General features: G+C 39.7%; 1 protein-coding gene across 1 annotated transcript in view; it reads right to left on the bottom strand.

The window, feature by feature from the left end:
• Window positions 1-22,306, bottom strand: part of UTP20 (UTP20 small subunit processome component) — a 107,415-nt gene that overhangs the window by 78,585 nt on the left and 6,524 nt on the right. Inside the window, exons 6-18 of the mRNA XM_024257181.3 lie at window positions 19,904-19,985; window positions 18,681-18,818; window positions 18,063-18,218; window positions 17,069-17,215; window positions 16,555-16,689; window positions 15,437-15,514; window positions 13,004-13,182; window positions 9,018-9,173; window positions 8,793-8,881; window positions 6,316-6,421; window positions 2,894-3,044; window positions 2,201-2,263; window positions 960-1,118 (exon numbers count right to left, since the gene is read on the bottom strand). Of these exons, the coding sequence (XP_024112949.2) occupies window positions 960-1,118; window positions 2,201-2,263; window positions 2,894-3,044; window positions 6,316-6,421; window positions 8,793-8,881; window positions 9,018-9,173; window positions 13,004-13,182; window positions 15,437-15,514; window positions 16,555-16,689; window positions 17,069-17,215; window positions 18,063-18,218; window positions 18,681-18,818; window positions 19,904-19,985 (1,639 nt within the window). The remainder of the gene's footprint in view (window positions 1-959; window positions 1,119-2,200; window positions 2,264-2,893; window positions 3,045-6,315; window positions 6,422-8,792; window positions 8,882-9,017; window positions 9,174-13,003; window positions 13,183-15,436; window positions 15,515-16,554; window positions 16,690-17,068; window positions 17,216-18,062; window positions 18,219-18,680; window positions 18,819-19,903; window positions 19,986-22,306) is intronic.

Genomic DNA, 22,306 nt, shown 5'->3' with positions numbered 1-22,306 from the left:
GGAGGCACCATCCAGACTGGTAGTTTTATTATTATTTAGGGATGGCGTGTTTGTATAATTCTAGCAGCAGTCTTCTTTCCAAATGAAACAGAAGTATATTTATATACCTAATTTATAAAACAGGTAAGAGAAGAACTGCTCTGACTGAAGGGAGAATGCCTCCTTTTGGCCTTACTCCCAAAGAGGTCTGTGATGTATCTTCGAGGGTCATGGAATGAAAACCCTGATATAAAACATAGAGGGCTGGGCCGGGCGCAGTGGCTCACGCCTGTAATCCCAGCACTTTGGGAGGCCGAGGAGGGCGGATCACGAGGTCAGGAGATCAAGACCATCCTGGCTAACACGGTGAAACCCCATCTCTACTAAAAATACAAAAAAATTAGCCAAGTGTGGTGGCATGCACCTGTAGTTCCAGCAACTCGGGAGGCTGAGGCAGGAGAATGGTGTGAACCCAGAAGGCAGAGCTTGCAGTGAGCAGAGATCGCGCCACTGCACTCCAGCCTGGGTGACAGAGCGAGACTCCATCTCCAAAAAAAAAAAAAAAAACATAGAGGGCTGATGTTCTGCAGCAGCAAACAAATCTAGTGAAGAAGAGCAGGCTTTAAACTTGACATTAAGTCCTGTTGCCACTATCTACCTATCTATCTACCTACCTACCTACCTACCTACGTACCTATCTGCATCACTCAGGTTCAATGAGCCCCTGCTTACTCGTTTCTAAAAAGGTACTAACATGGCCAGGTACAGTGGCTCACACCTGAAACAGAGAATACTAAACTATTCCTACTACTTAAAAAGCTGGCAGAGCTATTTAACTCAAAGCATCTAAGAGAACTGGGGATTTCCCTTATTATTTTAAAATTATTATTATTATTACTTTGGTGACTACTTGGTGTGCTTCCCCAAACAGGATTTAAAGCATGAATTAAAAAGGAAAAATAAAAGAACATTATTTTTACCTCCTGTAACGGCCCATCAGGGACAGCAGTCTGTACCACATCATGTCTTAGTTTTCTCAAATGAAGAAGCTTCTCTCTATAATCATTCACAGTTGCTGGAACAAGTTCTGCCTGGCGTAATATAGCAAAGACAGACTGCCGCTCTGAGAGCCCATCATCCTGAATAACCAGAGAAAACCATGGAGAAGACCGGTCAGTATTTTGATTTTCCAAAAAGAACATTAAATGTGACCAAAGGTCTAAAAATAGAAAAACTGGAATATATTAATTTTTTAATGAAATAAGCAACACTTTTTTTTTTGGTAAATGATTCTTTTCTCCCCATACCATTTACTTCTTGGTAGATAATTTAGTGTCTAGTGCATAAATGACAACTAAACAACAGGAAAATCATTCTCAAGTCACTCAAATTGATTGGCAACATTTGTTGAAATAAAAATAAAATGTATATATGCTTTCGCTTCACAAATCTACTCCTAGTAATCTGCCTTATGGAACTATTTCCCTACATAAACATATCCGTATAAGGATGTTCACTGCAGTATTGTTTGAAATCCTAAAAAAATGCAAAACCTACCTAACCATCCATCAACAAGAAAATGGCTAAATAAGACATTTTCAACTGTGGAGTAGTATTCAAACTTCAAAAGGAATAAGATAGATGTCGGCTGAGTACAGTGGCTCACACCTGTAATCCCAGCACTTTGGGAAGATGAGGTGGGCAGATCACTTGAGGTCTGGAGTTCGAGACCAGCCTTGCCAACATGGCAAAACTCCATCTCTACTAACAATATAAAAATTAGCCAGGCGTGGTGGCAGGCACCTATAATCTCAGCTACTCGGAAGGCTGAGCCAGGAGGATCGCTTGAGCCGGCGAGGCGGAGATTGCAGTGAGCCAAAATCACGCCACTGCATTCCAGCCTAGGTGACAGAGACCCCGTAAAAAGAAAAGAAATGAGGTATGAGGTAGATATAGAGGTAATCATATGGAAAAACCCCATTTGTTTAAATTATGTGTGTGTGTGTATTCAAAAAGTTTGAAAGAATATTCGCCGATTAATGGTGGATTTTCAGTGGTGACTTTATTGGTGGACAGGAGTAAGAGTTACCAAAAAAAATCAATTTTTACGATAGATATTTATATAGTGTGTTAATTTTCTGCAAAGGTATCATTTTGGAAACTACAATAATATGTAAAACTATATTTTTTTAAAACCTATCCACTCAAACAGTTAAAATACCTCCATTGATTCTGGAAGCTGGACATCAAAATGGTTTAGGATCCTTATTGTCAAAAGCCGAATCTGGAGAAAGTAAAAGCCGTCTTTCAAATTCCAAAGATTAACCATAAAAAGAAACTGATTCACAGTCAGCAAGATTTAAGTTTTATACAATTAAAAAAAAAAATCATTTGACCAGAGTAATATGTGCCTATTCTAGCCCTTATTTCGTATTCAACACCAACCAACACCTAGTTAAAATAGCACATGGAACAATTAGTAGTTTCTTTGAACTAAGACACTATAACCATGTCTGTAAATAAGTACAAAGAAGTTGATTAAGTTGACAATTCAATTAAAGTTAGTGATTTTTATTCCTAAGTAATGTACAATATTCAGGTATTTCCGCATACCTAAATGAGCAGGAGAACCACCCAGAAGACTTAAAAAAAAAACTATGTTGATTTTTCAGTTCTACCCTAGCCCTACTGAATTGGAATCCTTGAGGGTAGGGACTCAGAATTTGTATTTTTATTTATCTCCCTAACTAATCCTACTGCAATTGGTTTGCAGGCCAACATTTAAGAATCATTGCTTTAAACAGAAATCATCCCACAGCAACACTTTCTAACTAAGATGCTCTGAAAACCACTGCAGTCCATATAGAAACAGGAGAAGAGAGACTGAGGACACACTACCACAAAACACCATTACCTTGGATACACCAGTTGAAATGTTTGCTTGTAACTTGGGAAATAATTCCATTAAAGCCTCCTGGGAAAGTGGCCCTTTGCAGCCACACAAGGCTAATCTCTGATAATAGAGATCAGCCAACAGCAACACAGATGGCTCCAGGGGAAACGTTCTGCAACGAGATGTTCATTAGACCCAAACTGTACCATATAACCCAGAGTATCTAGACTATAGTATAAGCCACAGAAAATGATCACTGATGAAGAAAATGTAAAAGGTAACCGGCAAAAGTCTCATGTGGATATCTGGCTCACTTCATAGATGAAGAATCTGAGGCCCAGCAATAATGAGTGACGTATGCAAGGACACACAGCTGGTTGCAGGCAGAGGCGGGAGTAGAATATGCTAGACTCCAATGTTGCCTCTTCAATCCACATAGTTGTAAATGACAGCCACTTTTATATATATATATGGCTTTTGTTTAAAAAATATATATATATAAAAAATATTTATTAAGTGTTTGTCATGTGCCGGGCACCGAGCTAATGAGGATAGTAGAGAGGAGTGGTCTGACACACGAGCTCTGGGGTAGGGCAGCCCGGGGTTGAATCTGACACCATTACTCATAAGCGGTGTAACCTCAGGCAAGTTGTTTAACCTCTTGGTACCATCTTTCTGCAACAAATATTCATTGAGTACCTACTATGTACTGTGACTTTTCTAGATACTGTAGATATAGCAGTTAACAAAAGACAAAGTTCCTTTTCCTGGAACTTATATTCTAGTAGGGGAAAGTAGCCAATAAGTAAGTACTATGACAGTGACGAGCGTCATGGAGAAAAGTAAACCAGGGGAAAAAGGCTTGACAAAGAGACTGACATGCATGGAGTTGTGGCGAGACAGTGTGGAGGTGAAGAGAAGCACCATTTGATACAGGGGTGCTCCTAAAAAATGGAGACTGAAGGAAGTGAAAAAGTCAGCTAAAAGGGTATCTGAAAGAAAAGCATTCTAGGCAGAGGGAACTGCAGTGCCAAGTCTGAGGTGTGCTTGTCTGCAGGAACATCGAGGAGACCATCTCAGCTGGAACTAACAAAGAGTGCCTGAAGATGTCAGAACTAGCCAGGGGTTAGCTCATATGGAGCCCCGAGGAACATGATGAGGACGCTGGATTTTATACAGAGTGAGATGGGATACCTCTCGAGCAAGGTTTCTCTACAGTAGCACTACTGACATTTTGGGCCAGAGAACTCTTTGTGGTGGAGGGCAGTGCTGCCCACTGCAGGTGGCTCAGCAGCATCCCGGGCCTCCACCCACTAGATGCCAGTAACAGTGCTCCTTCCCCACGCTGTGACAGCCAGAAAGTCTCCAGGGTTGCTCCCAGTTGAGAAGCACTGTATTAGACGGTGATGAGCAAGGGAGTGGCATGATATGTCCTATACTTAGAAGCAGCAGGGCAAGAGCGGAAGAAAGGAGACTCATCAGGAGTTCAGACCAGGGCTTTCTTTTGAAACTTTAGTTCCTCCATCTATACTGATAACAGTACCCACACATCATGGAGTTGTTGTGACACAATCAATGCAATTGTTTATTACTATTATTGCATGCATTGTACAACTTAAGCTCTACAAGGTGAGATTTCTAATCCTTCCTTTTTTTCTTCACTACCCCTTTTTGAGAGATAATCAAGTTGAGGTTAACTAAGTCACCCAAGGCTACAGCTAGTAAGTGGTGGATTCCAGACTCAAAACCAGGCAGTCTTGGCTGTGAAACCTAGGTGCTCATCAGTCTACTAGCATAGAAAACAGAACAGAATCCTGCGTCTACTCTGCAAGTTTATGCCCCTGCCCTCAAAACTAGAGCCACTCCTGTTGGACAACTCTGTGTCTCCAAGGCTTAGAGCCACCTGGCTGGGAGGCAAGCTGGCCTTCCCCAGGGGGAACATGGACCCCATTCTGTGCTATGTGTGTCTTTTGTTTCAACTTCTACAGCCACCTTCAATTGTTTATACCAAGGGTGAAAGTATGAGAAGTTTAAACAGAATGATTTTAAAAGGGAGACTATGTAATATGGTAAATGTGGTGATGTCAAAGAACTAATCCTCTCTACAGGAAGTTAATTTAAACCAATGCAATTAACCATGGAGAAATGCCAACTTCACCCAGATTTGGAAAGGCAAAGAGACTCCAGATTATTATAGTATTCCCCTACAGTCTCAACACAGCAGCCGGAGTGATTCTGTTTAGGTCAAAGTCATTCCACTGCCAAAAGTCCTCTCACGGCCTCCCCTTTCATTCAGAGTAAAAGCCAAGGCCCTACGGTGACCTAAGGAGGTCTACTGCTCCACCTCTCTGTCCTCTTCTCCTACCGCCCACTCTCGTGCTCTGCTCAGCCAAGATGACCTCTCCTTGCTGTTCGCGCCAGGCATCCACCACCCCCACAGAGTGCTGGCACTCATGTCGCCTCCAGGTCTGGAACCCAGGGAGCAGCCCAGACCACAGGCATCCTCATGGCTTACATCCCTCACTGCTTTCCGCCTTCTGCTCAAGTGTCTCCTCCTCGGTAAGTTCATCTCAATTTAAAACTGCTACCACTCCCCTCACCTCTGGACTCTCCCTATCCCCTGACCCTGCTTTGTTTTTCTTCACAGCACTTAGCACCTCCTAACATGCTATACAGTTTACTTTTTATTCTGTTTAGTGCCTCTTCTGGCTAGGGCATTAGCTACAAGAAGGCAGGGAATTTTGTCTGTTTTATTCACTGTGTTTCACAGTGCCTGGAACAGGGCTTCGCACGTGAAAAAAAGCAAATGATTACCTACTGAACAGTGAATGAATAAATCTTTAAAACACTTGGAAATAAAATGGAGTAGACTTCAGGAAAAAGCAGCAAGGCTTGACCTTTAGAAAAGATATATTGTTGGCTCCCCGCAAATGACTCTGTGCTACCATCAAAATCAAAGGCTGGCTAAACTATACTTAAAAAGCAAACAAAGAAACCAAACCAACAAAAAAAAAGAAACTGGATTGTTTCAGTGTGTAGTAAAAAGACCACAGGGAAGTTTTCTGAAATGCTGACCATCTCAAGTTGAGGCCGAACAAGAGTGGGAAGGAATGTGCATGTTGGAACCACAAAAGAAGTTATAAAAGGTCAACACCATGCCATGTTACAGTTGGGAATGATCAGCATTACAAACCCTTCAAACTTTACAACATTAATCTACACACGCAATAAAACACCCTTTACAAAGATGAATCTGTATTTAAAGACTGTGTCAAATGTACTTATTTTAACTGGAGAATCTAAATCAATATTAAATTTCACTATGTGAATACAACTCAGGTATAAAATAGATCAAAGGGATTTTCTTTGTGTCCAAGATTTCACAACAATAGAGGGTTTTATATTTTATTCATTACTAAGCCAACTGGAAGATGTTTACTTACAATACTAAATTCTTGACACGTTCCACAGGAACCAAATGAAGAAGTTCAGAAGATTCTTCCAAACTTAGTAGAGTATTTACAGCTTGACAAAGAACAAATAAGTTTCCTAAGGGCAGAAAAACAGGAGAAACCACATTACTTATTTCTTTGACATTATAACTATCAAACACCTTATTTATCAAATACTTGCTACTTATAGGAAGTTCTTAAAGTGAATTTATGCCTTCCAAAGAATTGTCTGTCAAACATCCGAATATAACAGAAAGAAACAGAAGAGAGAAGTTTCCAAGTCCTATATTTTACCTTTCTTAAGAAAAATACAGGCTGGGCATGGTGGCTCATACCTGTAATCCCAGCACTTTGGGGGTGCTGAGGTGGGAGGACCACTTGAGGCCAGGAGATCAAGACTAGCCTGGGCCACACAGTGAGACTTCATCTCTATAAAATATTAAAAATTAGCTGGGCATGGTGGTTCACACCTGTAGTCCCAGCTACTCAGGAGGCTGAGATGGGAGGATTGCTTCAGCCTGGGAGGTCAAGGGTGCAGTAAGCCATGATCCTGCCACTGCCCTCCAGCCTGGGTGACAGAGCAAGATAGTCTCAAAATAAATAAATAAATAAATACTCAGAAGTAGAGAATAAAAAAGTGTATGTTCCATTAACCAAAAAGTACCAAGTATAATGGTCCCACTCACTGCCGTTATCAAAACTAGGACTTTTGAGGAGTGCAGGCTTGGATTTATCAATAGCTAAGAAATTATCTTGGTATAAAACTTGCTGATTTTATTTTTCAAGTTTATAAGAAGTCATATATTCAATGGCTACTACCCATAACACATTCAAGTAATGATATTATTTATTTATTTATTTATTTATTTTGAGACAGAATCTTGCTCTGTCGCTCAGGCTGGAGTGCAGTGGTGTGATCTCAGCTCACTGCAACCTCCACTTCCCAGGTTCAAGTGATTCTCCTGCCTCAGCCTCCCAAGTAGCTGGGATTACAGGCATGTGCTATCATACTCAGCTAATTTTTATATTTTTAGTAGAGATGGGGTTTCCCCGTGTTGGCCAAGCTGGTCTCAAACTCCTGACCTCAGGTGATCCACTCACTTCGGCCTTGAAAAGTGCTGGGATTACAGGCATGAGCCACCACACCCAGCCTTATTTTTTTAAATAGAGAGCCAGAGGGGGGGTCTCACTATGTTTCCCAGGCTGGTCTTGAACTCCTGGCCTCAAGTGATCCTCCTGCCTCAGCCTCCCAAAGTGCTGGGATTACAGGCCTAAGCCATGATATCCAACATAATTAATGATATTAATTAAACACTCATTTAGTCTCTGGCCCAGAGGTCAGCAAACTATGTCTCTAGCCCAGAGGTCAGCAAACTATACGGTCTGCAAGTCAGATCTGGTAGGCAGCCTGTTTCTATATGGACTGCAAGCTAAAAATGTTTTTTACATTTTGAAGGGGTTGTTTAAAAATATATATATGTGTGTGTGTGGGTGTATATACATATATATGCCACAAAGACTGAATGTGGCCCATAAGACCTAAAACATTTACTGTCTGGTCCTTTACAAAAAGATTTTACCAGTCCCTGCTCTAGGCTCTAGATCAGTGCTATATAATAGAATTTTCTACAATGGTAAAAATACTTGTCCTAATATGTCGCCACAATCCAGTACAGTAGCCACCAGTCACATATGGCTACAGAGCACTTGACCTGCAGCGAGTCCACTTTATTCTCTAATACGTCTGCTTAGTATCTAACACAGAATGTAGCACATTAATATTTAAGTGAATGAACGACCACTACATACACGTGATTTTTAAAAAATTCTGCATTAGAGTAAAACAAAATATTAAATCATTGCTTTTGAATTGCTGTTTGCAGGCTAGTGGGGGAGACATATAAGTATCTAATAGGAAATGGTGTTTTGGGCAGGGCAGTCTAATTCTGCCTGAAGAGTCATAAAGGCCTTCCTAGAGGTGTTGTGCCTGAGCTGAGTTTTGAAAGATAAGCAAGAGTTCACTGAATGACAAAGACCTAGAAAGGTCTCCATGCAGAGGAAACACATGGGCAAAGGCAGCCATACAGTTGTAAAAGTTGCAAAAGAATGTGTCTTCTCAGGGTAAGCAAATGGATTTGCTTGGAGCATAAGGTGTATACTAGGAGTCAGATGTACGTGGGAGATGAAAAACAGGACCTGGTATGGGGCTCAAAAACAAATGGCCTTCTAAGCCATGGCATCCTTTTGATATGTCCCCTTCCTTATGCTCAAGCCACCGTGACCCAGTCACCACATTATGTGGTACAAGTGAGACACACCCCTCATATCCTCATTTCTTCCAGAGTTATCATCCAGGGGGTTATGCCAGAACACAATGTAAGTATTATTCTCTAATAGCTCATGTGTTTACAATTACTTTGAGTGTGCCAGAAAAGAAGAGAAGAGAACAAATGATGATTGTAACTGACCTTTCCCAAAGCTCCCTTTGTCAATACTCATGAAGAGTGCCTCTATGAAGCCGGTGATGAGTGGTATCACCTTCTCTTTCTCAAGAGGTCTGTCCAAGCGGGGAGAAAAAGGGAAAAGTTCAAACTGGCATTCAATGGTTTGTTTCAGAGAACAGCAAGAAATGGCTAACATATTTTAATCAGCATGTTATCTCTTTCAAAATTAAACATAGCTTATTTTCTTACCTAATATGAGGTAACACCACGAGGGCTGCCCAAGATTGTGAAAGGTAAGTAGTATCTTTATTTGGGGGTAACTTAATTATAGATAAAAGATGGTCCAATACTGGAAACTGTTCGTTTCTTCCCTTGGATCTAGTCTTCTTCTGCTTTATATAGGATCTGAAGGATTAAAAACAAATGTTTAAAATAACAGAGAATGTAATCGAACTTGCCCTCTGAAGTCTGAAATAAAATTGGATTCTTACCATTGTGGAGCATTAGAGGGAAGGAATTGGTGGTGGTGGCTGGGCTAAACAAATGTGAGTCATTTACTGAGTTTTCAGTGAGAAACTTTTTCAACTCCACTGGCTCTACTTCCTCTCACTTCTATTTTAATTTGCTTTATAACTTAAACCAAGTTTCTTCTAGTTTTAAGTATGATTTCTCAATTTTGTGCTCCTGGGCATGTTTTTGATTGGCAATTTACTGGAATGAACTGACTTCCTCCATTCTCCCTTTCCTTTTTGACATGAATTTTACTACTTTCCACAAATGTAGAATGATGTTGCAAAGTTACTGTGATGAAGTTGACAAATATCACTAAAATGATTATGATATATAAGTAATTTTCTCCTGCTGCTTTGATCAGATGCACAGTTGCTCAATGACATTTTCCGACATGACATTCTGTTTTGAATATCTGTGACTCTGGTACTATTCTTGTTAGCCTCTTTTTATTTTTGCCAGTGTACTATACCTCGGTCCTATTTGAAATACAAAAATCTAATCAAAAGAAAAATCACAGAAATCATAAGTTAAATGATTTCTTTTACAATTTATCCTCCAACTCCCATTTGGTTAGCTTGTTATGCAATAGAAGTGGAATATCAGGTTTTTACTCTTGTGCCCTTTTTATCATTAAAATTCACCAAAAAACAGTCAGGTAGGGGCAGGAATGAAAAAAAAAAAACAAAGAAAAAAAATTCACCAAAAAGCTACATTCTCTTTTGTTTCATACTTACCAGGATGTTTAGTGTTTGGAAATCATGATAGATAATTAATTTAATTTAATTATCAATTCCTTAAAGTCACCACATCTTGATATATATAGTCTTTTTAGTAATAATCACGACTCAACAATCTGCAAAAATCTTACAAAATACTGAGATGCTTTAAAAAACAAAAATGAGTCATTAGTTGCCACGTCATTCCCGTTTTCTAGACCTGCCAATGGCTCCACCAATGAAGTCCATACTCCTTACGTCACCCTGTAAGGCCCTCTATGATTTGACCCTGGCCCACCTCCATCTCCTCTCATCCCACTCTCCTCCTCGCTCTTTACCACAGAGGTTTTCTTTCTGTACTTCAAACATGCTGAGCTTATTGCTGTCCCAGAGTCTCTGCAGTTAACTTTTCCTTCTCTCTGGAGAGTTTCTCACTGAGATCTTTGCAAGGCTGGATCCTTCCCAGCTTAAAATTGGACCAAACGTCCCCTCTCTGGAAAGTGACCCCTCTCCATTCACTCTCCCTCTCAATACTGCTTTGTCTTCTTTTATCACGATCTGATATCATCTCGCTTATTTGCTCACCTGCCTCACCACATTCCTTTCCCCAAAAGAAGGAACTTTTTTCTTATTCCTTGTTGCACCCCAGTATCCAGTGCCTGATACTGTAAGTAGTTGTCAAATGACAATAAGTTTATCTCCTAAAGAGTCTTTTCACATTTATTATCTTTATTTTTTCTCACAGCAAACTGCTGAGATGGGTAGATACAGTGTTACTAGTAATATTCAAACAATGATTTTAAAATCTTCATAGAAGGAATCAAAACAAAGGTGACCATTCACACATACCATATCTCCGTTGGGGGTGGCAGAGGGGTGTTTTTGCAGAGAAAGAAACACAGAAGTGGAAGAACTTGCCATGAGTTAGCACATTGAAATTTATTTATTTAACACGTCACCTTCCTGGGAGGATCTGAGATGGCTGAGATGATGGGGTAAGAAAGTCTGATGCCCAGTCTCAGTCAGTCCCTTAGCTTCACCTCATGGAAGCTAAACAACAAAGCAGCTTCACTCCCCCTGCACAGAACCCAGTTTTGGCATGTGCAAGGAATCTGCCTGTTGGAGATGGGCTTGGGTGTTGACAAATCAAGGGAAAAGTTTCAAAGGAATAATTCTATCGGAGTTACTCACTACCCATTCCTCAGGAATCAGAATTCAATACATTTAAAAACCAACAAGATTCTGTTGGCATATTTTAATAGAGAAGCAATTTGTAAGGTAGACAGAAGATGTAAGTAGGTGTTAAGATGAGTTTGCTAAACACAGTGGCTCAACCTGTAACCCCAACACTTTGAAAGGCCAAGGTAGGAAGATCACTTGAGTCCAGGAGTTTGAGACCAGCCTGGGCAACATAGCGAGACCTCGTCTCTACAAAAATTAAAAAACTAGCTGGGCATGGTGGTGCGAGCCTATGGTTCCAGCTACCTGGAAGGCTCAAGTGAGAGGATAGCTTGGGCCCTGGAGATCGAGGCTGCAGCGAGCCGTGATTGTGCCACTGCACTCCAGCCTCGGCAACAGAGCAAGACCTGGTCTCAAAATAAGAATAAGAATAATAATAAATACAACATTTAAAAAAGAAAATAAGTTCCTCCAGAATCTCAAGCTGATCAAACTCAAAAGCTAGCTCTGCTCTGTGACTGTGGGACAGTAACTCCCACCTCCATGGATATTTAAAAGTCGAGTATTCAGCACAAACTCAAGGAATGCCCATCAATTCCACCTCAAAGCAAACCAAAAACACAACGACAGGTCTAACTACTCCAAGAGAAATAAGAAGATTAAGTATAAAAACAAAGGAATGACAAGGCAACTGGTTTCCTAAGCTACAATTTCTAGACGCATACCCACTTAACTATTTGAGAAATGATACAATGAATCTTCTCATGTATGTAAATAAGCTTTGTTTTTAACTTCTAAAGAATGTGTCATTTTGAATGAAATTAAGAAAGTAATCCATGACACTTAACAACTGAAACAATACAAAGGTATATAATTTTTTAATTTATTTTTATTTATTTATTTATTTTTGAGATAGAGTCTTGCTCTGTCGCCCAGGCTGGAGTGCAGTGGCGTGATTTCGGCTCACTGCAACCTCCGCCTCCTGGGTTCACGCCATTCTCCTGCCTTAGCCTCCCGAGTAGCTGGGACTACAGGTGCCTGCCACCACACCTGGCTAATTTTTTGTATTTTTAATAGAGACAGGGTTTCACCATGTTAGCCAGGATGGTCTTGATCTCCTGACCTTGTGATCCGCCCGCCTCGGCCTCCCAAAGTGTTGGGATTACAGGCGTGAGCCACTGCGCCTGGCCAGGAGTGTGGTTATTAAAAGGTAGCATGAGGAATCCTCGTGGTGAGGGAACAGTTCCAGATATTCACTCTGGTGGTCGTTATAAATCAACATGTGATAAAACTGCATACGACTATATATCTACATAAGTATACACACTCAGATGAGTGCACATACAACTGATGATATCTGATAAGATTGATGGATTGCACCAATATCAATTCTACAGTTGTGATATCGCAGTATGCTTATGCAAGATGTACTAATGGGGGAATCTGAGTGAAGAGTATATGAAACCTCTCTGTGCTATTTCTTGCAAACGCACGTGAATCTACAATAATTTCAAAATAAATGGTTAAAAAATTAAGTCACCTCTATCTTTCCCTTACCATCCTTCTGATGAAAACAAAGTTAACAGGTTTGTGTATTCTTCCACATGTTTTTCTATGTTCATACACACTTTTTGCTTTACCTTGCAAAATGAGATCCTACTATACGTACTATGTGTGTAGCTCTACAACTTGCTTTTTTCACACAACTTATCATGGACATCTTTCCAGTTACATATATAGATCTTCATTTTTTTACAGTATTCTTGATACATTATATTTAAACGGGTAATCTTATCATCATTACAGGAATAAAAACTCAGAACTCACCCCACCATCTGCGTTGAGAAAACCAGAGGGTACTTTTCAATTGCCATCGAGCCAGCAGTGGGAGGTGCTGCTTTGTTCAGAATGAGCTTGGCCAGAATGGCCAGAGCTTCGTCTTTGACTAGAGCATCATCAATTAAGAAGCAATTCACAATATATGACAGAAAGCTTGGTAGAAAAAGCTAAATTTAAGAAAAAAAAAAATCACACTTATTAACAGATATAATAAAGAGAAGACTGTAACAATTCAAAAAACTAGACCAAAAACAAAGGATCAAGAATCACAATGGCATTAGATCTCTACATAGGAACAATGGAAATTAAAGACTGTGCAGCCATGTCTTAAAAACTCTGAGGAAGGATGACTTAGAATCTAGAATTCTATAGCCTGCCTACTAATAATGCAGTGTGAGGAGAGAATAAAGACATTTTCAGATTTATTAAATCTCAATATTTTATCTCCATGAACCCTCCCCACCCCCAGGAAATTATGAAAAATAAATTCCACCAAAATTAGAGACTAAACTATAACAAGGGAAAAACACGGAACCCAGGAAATGAGAGAAGCAAAAGGAAGTCCCAGTACAACATTTGTGCACTGGGCAGAGAAAGCAATGCATTTAGACTGGACTTGCTCCAGGAGAAACGTCTCCAAGAAAGAAGAAAAAGAAAAATTGAGCTGCTAAATTATCTGACAGTTTTGTCATGTGAAGGACATTTACAAAGCTGCTGGAAGACAGACTCATTGGCCAGCTATTCAAAGAAAACAATTTCCAGTTTTTAAAGAATGAGGCAATTATAAACTCTAAGAAAAATGAGGCCAGGTGTGGTGGCTCATGCCTGTAATCTCAATACTTTGGGAGGCCGAGGCAGGCAGATCACCTGAGGTCAGGAGTTAGAGACCAGCCTGGCCAACATGGTAAAACCCCGTCTCTACTAAAAATACAAAAATTAGCCAGGCGTGGGGGCACACAACTATAATCCCAGCTACTCAGGAGCCTGAAACAGGAGAATCATTTGAATCCAGGGGGTGGAGGTTGCAGTGAGCAGAGATGGCACCACTACACTCCAGCCTGGGTGACAGAGTAAGACTATGTCTCGACACAAAAAAGAAAAAAAAAAAAAAGAAAGACGAGAATGTATACAAAAAGGTCATATAATCATAAAATACTCCTTGTTTATATAAGTATGTGGTGAATATGGAGTCAACCAAAATTTCTAATATAATTCTATTGGGAGCATGAGAGGTATAAAGGAACTAAAGTCCATCTGCCATAGGAGGAAGTCTACACATGAGAACTAAAACTAGCAAACCAAGGTAAAGCAGTATATTCAGATGATTTAAAAGTATAAAGTAAATATAAGAAAAAAATAGCTGGCCAAGGCGGGCGGATCACAAGGTCAGGAGATTGAGACCATCCTGGCTATCATGGTGAAACCCCGTCTCCACTAAAAATACAAAAAATTAGCCAGGCGTGGTGGCGGGCACCTGTAGTCCCAGCTACTTGGGAGGCTGAGGCAGGAGAATGGCATGAACCTGGGAGGCGGAGGTTGCAGTGAGCCAAGATCGCGCCACTGCACTCCAGCCTGGGGAACAGAGCAAGACTCCATCTCAAAAAAAAAAAAAAAAAAAAAAAGAAAAGAAAGAAAAGAAAAAAAAATAGCTAAAAATCATTAGACCCAATGGCTCCTAATAAGATGGGAACAGAAAACAAATGACTGCCGTTTAACCTGGTTTGACTACCTAAACTACATATGTATATGTAGTATTTGGATAAAAATAAGATTAAAAAAATAAAAAGACCAAAGGGAACAGGGGAGAAAGGAAAAATGCAGTTGTTAAACAGAGTGAGATGAAGAGTCTTCATGGAGCAGAAAGAAACAGATCTTGGACAGGTACCAAAGTGTTCTTTTTAGGCAAATGAGAATACATAGTATTAAAGGCTAAAAGGAAGAATATTGAGAGGACAGATACAGAGACACGTTTCCATGACGTATACTGTAGGGTTACTAGTTAGGAGGAGGGGCAAGTGTTTGATGAGAGGGAAGAGAAAAAAATAAAATAAATTCAGGATTAGATAAGAACATTTTCTCCCTCACTCAGTTACCTTATTTTGGAGCAATGAAATCAATTTGCAAACTTCCGCCAGTGCAAATTGTTTCACAAACTATTTTCTATGCTTCAAATTCACATAAAAGTTTCTTAAACTGTTTTTTCAATTTTACCACATGGTTCTGTAACTACCTAAAGGATTATTAAAAAAACAGGTAGTCTAGAATTGAATATAATTTCTTTAAAAAACATATTGACTAAAACATGAAGCACTTATCCTGTTCCTCTCAAGAAACAAACAGAAAGAACAGGATTTCAAATCTGATCGTTTTTTCTTGACAGATTTGTTTTTAAAAATACTCTGAACTTAGTATCTTGCTTACCTGCTCAAACTGCTTCATGGCAAACATGACTTCAGAAAAACTGAAAATTAAATGTTTTTCAAATCTGCTCTCAAATATCTGTGACCAAGGTAAAAAATATTAATGTAAGTACACAGAGAGTACTTTCCTCATCCCCCCAGCAAGCAGCTATAGAAGGGAATGGCAGGCACACTTCACTCAGTGCTCTGTCCAGTTGCCCAGCCTTCTCCAAAGGCGCTTCCACAGATGCAAAGGGCTTCTGCTGATTACACAGGGCTCTGCCTAAAGGCTGCTCAACTCTTGCCCAGCTACAGTGAATTATGAAAGGGCAAACAGCACGATCGTATATCTTCCCTTAAAGTGTACTGCTGTGCTCCATTAAGCTAGAAAGAACTTAACCAACCTTTCTATTTTCAATCCCACTTTCAAATTCACTAAAAAGCAAATCTCATCAAATCATATCCCTGCTTGAAATTCTTTCAGGGTCCTCCATTAATGCAGAAAAAAACCCAATCTAACTTTTCAAAGCCAAGCCAGAGCTTTGCTGATATCATGTTATATCATGTGTCCATGTGCCCAGACTGCAAACATTTATGAAACACATGTCTTTCCTGTTCCCTCTCTTAGTATTTTTAACCCCGCTTCTGACTGGCAGACTGCTTTTCAACCTTCAAGGACTATCACAAATACAAGTCCTTTGAAAAGCTTTCTCTGTTCCTCAACCCCAGGTAGAATTAATAGTTATAATTCAATATATCTCCAATAGACAAATTCGCTAGACTATAACTACTTGGTTCCAGGCTCCATTTCTCCAACAACTATCAAAACCTGCAGGCATCACTGTTCACCCTGGAACACCCAGCTCATACCCAGCACACAGTAAGCTCTACATATTTGCAGAATATATATAGATTTAGCTTTTGCCACACTTTATTTTGCTTATTTGCTATATAAATTTAGCATTTATCACACTTTATTTTGCTTATTTACATTACTGCATGCAATTCCCATTTCCTTAACAAGATTATAAATTCCTTGAGGGCAGAGCCTTTGCCACACTTTACTTGTATTCCTCAGAAGGTTACTCAATGCTAAACATATTGTTAACTGCTCAATTAATATTTGTTGAAGTAAATTACTTTTTCTATGGTTTCTTTGATGAGGGTCTCCGGCAAGGAAACATTTTCACCCAGGATCAAAGCAGAAATTACATCCAAGAGGGTCTCCCAACAAGATGTGGAGAGACTGGCTACTTGCAGTGTTTGAGATAACACCTGCAAAAAGAAAAAACAATGCATACTCAGCAATCAGCTTTTAAAAAACAGACTCTCGAGCATATTTTTTTTTTTTTTTTTTTTGAGACAGAGCCTCGCTCTGTTGCCCAGGCTGCAGTGCAGTGGCGCGATCTCGGCTCACTGCAAGCTCTGCCTCCCGGGTTCACGCCATTCTCCTGCCTCAGCCTCCTGAGTAGCTGGGACTACAGGCGCCCACCACCACGCCCGGCTAATTTTTTGTATTTTTAGTAGAGATGGGGTTTCACCGTGTTAGCCAGGATGGTCTCGATCTCCTGACCTCGTGATCCGCCCGCCTCAGCCTCCCAAAGTGCTGGGATTACAGGCATGAGCCACCGAGCATATTAAGTTGGGAACTCACCTTACAGACATCAGCAGGCGTGGTTATCTTTGTCCCACTTCCATGTTTTGCAAGTATAAGGTATGTTTCCAACAACCTTTTAATCTGTTCAGAACTTTCACAACAGTTAGTTTTTGTTACTTTTGTATGTAGATCCAAGAGCGATTCCTGCAAACAAAGAATTTAACAGAGAGAATAACTATAAAGTATCAAACTCAACTGTTAATCCAACAATAAAAACTGTGGGACAGTTCAACTTTTCCCATTCTTTTGCTTTGGAAGAAAAAGATACATTTACCAGGAGTCACTAATGATAACAGCTAACATTGGCTGAGTGCATTGTTCTAAGTCTTTCTTTTTTTTTGAGACAGAGTTTCACTCTTATTGCCCAGGCTGGAGTGCAATGACGCAATCTCGGCTTACGGCAACCTCTGCCTCCCAGGTTCAAGCGATTCTCCTGTCTCAGCCTCCCAAGTAGCTGGGATTACAGGCATGCGCCATTTTGTATTTTTAGTAGAGACAGAGTTTCTCCATGTTGTTCAGGCTGGTCTCAAACTCCCAACCTCAGGTGATCCACCCACCTTGGCCTCCCAAAGTGCTGGGATTACAGGCGTGAGCCACTGTGCCCGGCCCATTCTAAGTTTTTTACAAGTATTCACTCATCATCCTCACAGCAACCCCAAGGGAGAGAATATTACTACCCCCATTTATTATCTGAAGAGACTGGGGAATCGAGATTTCAAATAATCTTCCCAGGTTACACTAGCAGTAAGTGGAAGGGTCAAGACTCAAATAGGCAGTCTGGCTCCAGAGCCTTCTACTGCATCTCAAGATAACATATCAAATAAAAAATAGCACAGGGGGCAGAGGGAAGGAAAATTTTAATATGTGTCTAGAAGTAAAAATAAAACAATTATAAAATATAACTTCTAGGAGTTCTTTGCAAAACTGAGAGCAGAAACAGTAAATTCTTAGACTCCTTATGAAAAACCCATCCTTAAATATTAGAACTCACTTGCAAACATTCAAAAAATGTACCAAAATGTTCCTTGGAGATGTAGGATACAGTGGATTTGACCATGTTTTTGAGTGTTTCTCCAATTAACATCCATGGTAGTTGAGTTTCTGTTTCAGTGACTGGTCCTAGCTTTCGCAAAATTAGCTTCACTGCCTGTGGGAATACAAGTCATTAACATTAATATATAAACTCTTATTTTCAAGTATTGCTCTGGGAGTCACCACTCTGATTACATTAGCTACCTTAAAAATCAGGTGTGGAATAGTCAAGGATATGGTAACTTTGATGGTAAATAATGTGTCCCAAAAGGAACTTCTAAAATAGGATGGGAATTTTGTCATTACAACTGTTCCCTCCCGACCTGCCCTTGCCCATTAATCAATTTATCTTACCCCCTAGCATTCAAAATAAAGAAGACATCAATGACTCTGTAAGTAACATCTCACTGTCCAAGGCCTACATTGGGTAAGCATTGTTTCTGAACACCCAACACTCCCCATTTAGTGCTTTCTATCTACTCTAGGCTGTCTTCCCTCCACATCATTTGCCTCATTCTTTTCTACTTTCTGTTTCATCCATCCACATAGACTCTAAGCACCCCTCCCCGTTGTGTACCTGGCCTGTACAGGAGTGAAACATATTTCTAACTCCTTTGCACATTTCAAAGAGCAACTGTCCAACACCTTCAACTTTTTCTGGATGTTTATCAAGATCAAGAAACATTAAATTGAAAAGTGCATTTTTATCAGAGACCTAAAATATAAAGTAGAAATGGAAAATTATATTCACAAACATAAACATATCCAAATGAAGAACTCTCATTTGCTATTCTACATATTCTTATTTAAATATACTTAGGAAAAAATTGTGAAAGGAACAGACATTTGTAATGATTTCAAACTACTCTAATAGTGTGTTCTCACTTGGAATGTCACACAAAAAAGTGAATTCATTGGTATTACGGGAAGATATGTACTACAAAAAAACTACAGAAGTCAACATTCTATCTTTTAAAGTAAATACATTTGTATTTTGTATTGTATACAGTAAAATATTTGTATTTTATGAAATAAAAAATTTAATATTAATGTTTTTGTTACAAAAACCCTCTAACATTTACTACGAATATTTTATACAAACACAAATGACACCATGCTACCAGTTACTTCCAGGAAACTATTAGAAAAGTTCTTATTAATGTCACAGTTCATGTATTTACTGACCTGAATTAGAGAGCATTTTTTATATATACACACTGAAAGCTATCACAAACCTAAATAACAATACAAGTGACCCAAATTAGATCACATCAATTTGTGAGCAACAAATAAGTCTTACTGTGAGATAAATTCAAAATAGTAACAGATTTCTGTTAAGTATATATATAGATACATAGAAAAAATTAGCCCATAATAACCACATTTTTAAAAGATATCCACTTCTATTCATCAGATTATTATTATTATTATTATTACTAGTGTGTGTGTGTATGTGTGTGTGTGTGATATGGAGTCTTGCTCTGTCGCCCAGGCTGGAGTACAGTGGTGTGATCTCAGCTCACTGCAACTTCCACCTCCTGGACTCGAGCAATTCTCATGTCTCAGCCTCCCGAGTAGCTGAGAATACAGGTGCACGCCACCACGCCCGGCTAACTTTTGCATTTTTAGTACAGATGGGGTTTTGCCATGTTGGTCAGGCTGGTCTCCAACTCCTGACCTCAGGTGATCCACCTGCCTCGGTCTCCCAAAGTGTTGGGATTACAGGCATGAGCCACCACGCCTGGCCTATTCATCAGATTCTTGATGATTAGCAACAAACAGATAAAATACCAGACTAACCTTTCTCATCAAAAAAGTAAAACTTTCGGCAGCAAAATTTCTTATATGTAGTTTTTTATGAGCCAGGAGTGTGCTGTACATGCTATACATGAAAAAAATAAGATATATTTCATTAATCATATAATTTTAATAAATACATACTACATGTCAACAATATGGGCAACAACGTGCTAGGTATGCGAGGAATACACAGCAGGTATCAAACAAATTTAAAATCTCATTAATTTATGGAGACACCCACATGTTGAAAGGAAGACTTGACCACAGACATGAAGAGTCCTAGGACTGGTGGTACTGGTTTTACAAACAAGACTCCAGGAAAAGTTGAAATTTGTAATGAGCTCTGAATGAAAGAAGAATTAGGTGGGGACTGCAGTCCATATTATTGGTATAAAAGCAAGAGCAAAGATGAGGCAGGTGGAAATGATCATGGTCATGACAAGGAGGCTGGTCCATCTAAAAGAGGAAAGATGATACAGTAGAGGAGGGCAGCTATGGATAAAGTTGGTCAGGCAGACAGGTCTAGCTTACATCTGTATAAGCGTTTACTCTGTGTTACTCCATTTAATCAGCACAATAACTCTATGGGATGGGTACTATTATAATCCCCCCATTCTACAGATAATGAAAATGAGGCAGAAAGCATAAGCAACTTGCTCAAGGTCAAGCAGCCATGCATCTATAACTAAATAATTACTTATATATAATCACATTGTTCAATTTGGTCTCCCTAATGATAGAAGGGTATGGAATATATCTCTCCAATTTTCTCATAACCCCAGTACCTAATAGTTTCTTGCTGACAGCAGGTACTAATAAATGTTGGCTGAATGAGAAATGACTATTTCCAGAAAGACTAATTTGGCAGCAATATACAAGATAAAATAAAGGAGGAAAGAAGAGTCTGGTAATTCAATCAGAAAACTGCTCAAGTCATACAAGCTTGGGCTAACAGGCATGAAAGAGACTGGAAGGAGAGGGAAATGGCAAGGGATGAACCCAGTAGACATTTCAGGAGTTCCCGCAATGAAGCCGAAGACCTTACAGCGGTCCACAGGGCCCTGGATGATCTGGCCCCTGACTACTGCTTCTCTGACATCGCTTAGCTACTCTCACCCTTCTACAGGCTGCTCGGCCACCCACGACTTCTTGCTGGGCATGTGCCCAAGATGTTCTCCCCCTGCTAAAATGTAAACTTTGTGAGAAGAGGGATTTTTATCTGTTTTATCTGTGACTGTATCTCAAGTGCCTGACATACAGACAGTGTCCAATAAATATTCACTGAGCAAATGCGTGAATGACAGAATCAAAAGGATTTGGACACCTCTGAAGACAACTGGGTTAGTGATGCCTCTGATATGCCAAAACTCAGAGACAGGAAGAATGTTAGTATTAATGACAGAAAATGGGCAACCAAACAGGGCCTGGCATACGGCAGACACTCAATACCTATTTACTGAACACTTGAATGAATGTACAGATAAGAGGAGTTGATTTAACAGTAACGTGTTGAGTTCAGTTTCAGTAATACAAGTGAAAATAGCCAGGCTACTGAAGTTGTCATACCGAAAGCAAATAAATTTAGAACTGATGAGCCTGACTTAGGAGACATAAAAGTGGCAGCTTTTATGACAGCTTAAGTCATAAAACTAAATCAATTATTCCCCAAAGACCTTGTTGGTTGTTTAATGAAATAATATTGGTTTCTAACATATTTGACCAAAAGCTTCATAGGGAACTAGTGAAAGCTGGAAAAAGATTTCTTTCTCTTTCTTCATTCAAAGTTCCTAAAAGAGAAGTGCGTGGGCTGAGTGAAAGGGGTGGCATAAAACAAAGTCTATTGTCCCATACCATGCACACACCATTTATTGGGGGGTAAGGGGCTGATGACTGATATTAAACATTCCCATGGCAATTATAGAACATGAAAACAACCAGAAGACCAAGTGGAAAATCCCACCAAACCCCAGACTTAAACAGATAATAAGACAATCTTTGCTTACTTTAAACAAAAGGCTACTACAAAATTCATTCTCTTTCCCTGTCCACATTTACTCACAAATACTGAGTGTCTCTTTCAGCTTAGTAAGTGTTAGTGGCTGGGGAAATGTCAATGTTTAAAACAGGGTTCTTAACCTGTCTTAAACCTCCCTTATACCAGGTGTAGAGAGGACAGCAATACATTATAATCAAACAATTCTGGTAAAAGTTGTGTGACACAGGTGGTTAAAAAATGCCAAGAGGATAGAGAGTATAAAATGTTATTAATACTTCTGGCAAAGGTGCCTGTTTGTGGAGGCTGTAGGGACCAAGTCAGGCCTTCATGGGTGGGTAAACTTTCAGTAGCTGGAGAGGAGAGATGGTCATGGCAACTCAGACTGGCAGACTAGATTGTGGACCACT

Source organism: Pongo abelii, chromosome 10 (genome assembly GCF_028885655.2).
Source record: "Pongo abelii isolate AG06213 chromosome 10, NHGRI_mPonAbe1-v2.0_pri, whole genome shotgun sequence".
Taxonomy (NCBI): domain Eukaryota; kingdom Metazoa; phylum Chordata; class Mammalia; order Primates; family Hominidae; genus Pongo; species Pongo abelii.
This window is presented reverse-complemented; position numbering and strand designations above follow the sequence as displayed.